At 43.3% G+C, this 2,262-nt stretch overlaps 1 protein-coding gene across 1 annotated transcript; it reads right to left on the reverse strand.

Annotated features, from left to right (window-relative positions):
* Window positions 1-1,000: 1,000 nt before the first annotated feature.
* LOC108802137 (beta-1,3-galactosyltransferase 1-like) lies at window positions 1,001-2,031 on the reverse strand. Its single transcript, XM_018574017.1, has one exon. The coding sequence runs from the start codon at window positions 2,027-2,029 to the stop codon at window positions 1,001-1,003; it is 1,029 nt and encodes a 342-aa protein (XP_018429519.1). The 5' UTR covers window positions 2,030-2,031.
* Window positions 2,032-2,262: the final 231 nt, after the last annotated feature.

Genomic DNA, 2,262 nt, shown 5'->3' on the forward strand with positions numbered 1-2,262 from the left:
CCGTGACATAAAAAAAAGCCTTGCAACCATCAGAAACCACAAAATTAAGGGAGGGCGGATGGGACAACCTGCTTCCTCCATCAACTTTCTAGAAAAAACGCCCCTCAGCCCTTGCAGCCCCAACCCATGCGGCTCCTCCTGGGCACCTGACCCCAACGTTCAATCAGGTAAGATCAGCTACCGTAATTCCCATTTTATTTTAACCCCTTCTTCAGGGACTATTCCTCCCCACAGGTCATGCAGCCCCTCCGCTCAGTCTCTCTGGGTCTGTCTTTTATTGGTGGTGCAGAATACGTAAATACTTTAATGTCCATAGTCTGGGCAGAGGTATGCTTCAACATAAAATAAAATGAGTGGCTGTATCTGTGTATGAAGATGAACAGTGGGTTATATTTGCAGCTGTAGTATCAGAAAACATCTTGCTGGTAGGAAGCAGTTGGCTGTAAGTGTCTTACCATGAGGAATTATTTTTATTCTTTTTTTTACCAGGGAAACAAATATTGCTACAGCCCTGGTGAAAGGGCTTTCTTCTGATCTCTGAAACACAATGGTATTTAAAAAAAAATTAAAATATAGAAAAAGATTTGACTTTAAAAGTTGCTTTGTCTCCATTTGTGGTACTCTTTTCAACCTCGTCCTTTGATGAGCTACACACGAGGATCCATTGTCTGTTTCTAGTATCTTTGGACCAAGAGCTGCCTTGATCAAGACTTCATGATTCCCAGGCCCGGCGCTACCGCAAGGTACTTGTCAAAATGCCCCGATGTTTGTGCTATGTTTTTTTTTTCCACGGGAGAGCAGCAGCGCGAGTCAGCGCTGGTCCAGTGGGAGGAGCTCCAGGTGGGGTCCTAATTTAGCTGGCCGGCGACTGCCATGCAAGGTGCAAAAATGCACCTTGCCTAGAATCCAAGCAAAACTGCTGGTTGTGTTTGGGTGGACTCTTCTAGGTCATTTCTATTACCCTTGCTTTTCTATTACCCTTGCTTATGTGGTTTGTCACTCAACACATCCGTGTCCTTTTGTCCCAGAAGTCCAACCATACATTTCGCAAAATGTCTTTCTCATAATGGTGAACAATGACCACATTACAAAACCTGCGGATATTATAATTAATCTTTTGTTCATGAAACATGTTCCTTGACTTACTGGGTGGAATGTTCAGTCTGTACAAACACATTCCTATAAAGACATCTTCAATGTTAATAACACGGATCCCCTGTGCCACCTGATAGATCTTCCTTGCCATATCCCCTGAGAATACATAACCGGGGCCAGAAGGGTAAGGTGGATATGTGTCTCCTGGGTAGAGTTCCTCTGGTACATACCATTTGCTCATTTTGTTCCTTATAGGCCCCAAATAAGGGTAGATAAGTCCTGTCAAATAATTTTGACGAGCTGGAAGTTCTGGGTGTAAAAGATGATGGATGAGGTAGTTCACATTGAGAAACACGTCATTGTCTAACTTCATTACATAGCTTGCACCGGGGCAGAATTTTACAACCCACTCCATCCCCATTAGGACTTTAAGGGTTAAGTTAGTATAAGTATCCAAAAAGTCTTGTTGTATAATGTCACCATACTTAGCACTTTCCTCCTCCAGCAGCCTCTGTACAGCACTGGTCATTACGGGTGGTTGTCCAACCAGGAAAAGCCTCAGGATATCGACATCTTTGTAGTTACTTACATCTCCCCAAGTTTCCCGTATCGTTTTTCTAGATACCGCATCGCAGCTTTCAACATTCACCAAGAGGACCAGGAATGGATTCCGCCCCCGGCATTTCTCTGGCTGGTTAATTAGAAACTTATATGGGTGTGGGTATGGAGGAGCAATGGGATGGTGAATGGTGGAAGCTGAAGTGTTCAATATAATAATCCTGTGTGAGAAGGAAAGCAGAGTCGAGCTGTGATAAAACCAATGCAAATGGTCTATGATGTCATTTTGTCCATCATAGAGAGCAAAGACACACCATATTGCCGCAACCATCACAACTAGTTTTGTACACCGGCATGCACTTAGTCTTCTGAACATAATGGGATCTACACCGGCATGCACTTAGTCTTCTCAACATAATGGGATCTAGAAAACAAATGAGAAAAATAACAATTTCACAACAATCAATGTCATAACTTGTTTCCACTTTCTTCCAGAAGCAGTTCATTCAGACAGCGAAATGCATCGAACCCGGCCCTGGTCAGATGACTCAGCTAGCGAACGTTAAAAAGAAACAATCACATGATCAATTGTAAATACCTGGCGAGTGG

This window comes from Nanorana parkeri, unplaced genomic scaffold, assembly GCF_000935625.1.
Source record: "Nanorana parkeri isolate BGI_ZX_2015 unplaced genomic scaffold, ASM93562v1 scaffold2676, whole genome shotgun sequence".
Lineage (NCBI taxonomy): Eukaryota > Metazoa > Chordata > Amphibia > Anura > Dicroglossidae > Nanorana > Nanorana parkeri.

Excerpts from the sequence above, each read along its gene's own strand:
- LOC108802137 (XM_018574017.1), bottom strand. The coding sequence starts at position 2,029 with ATGTTCAGAAGACTAAGTGCATGCCGGTGTACAAAACTAGTTGTGATG.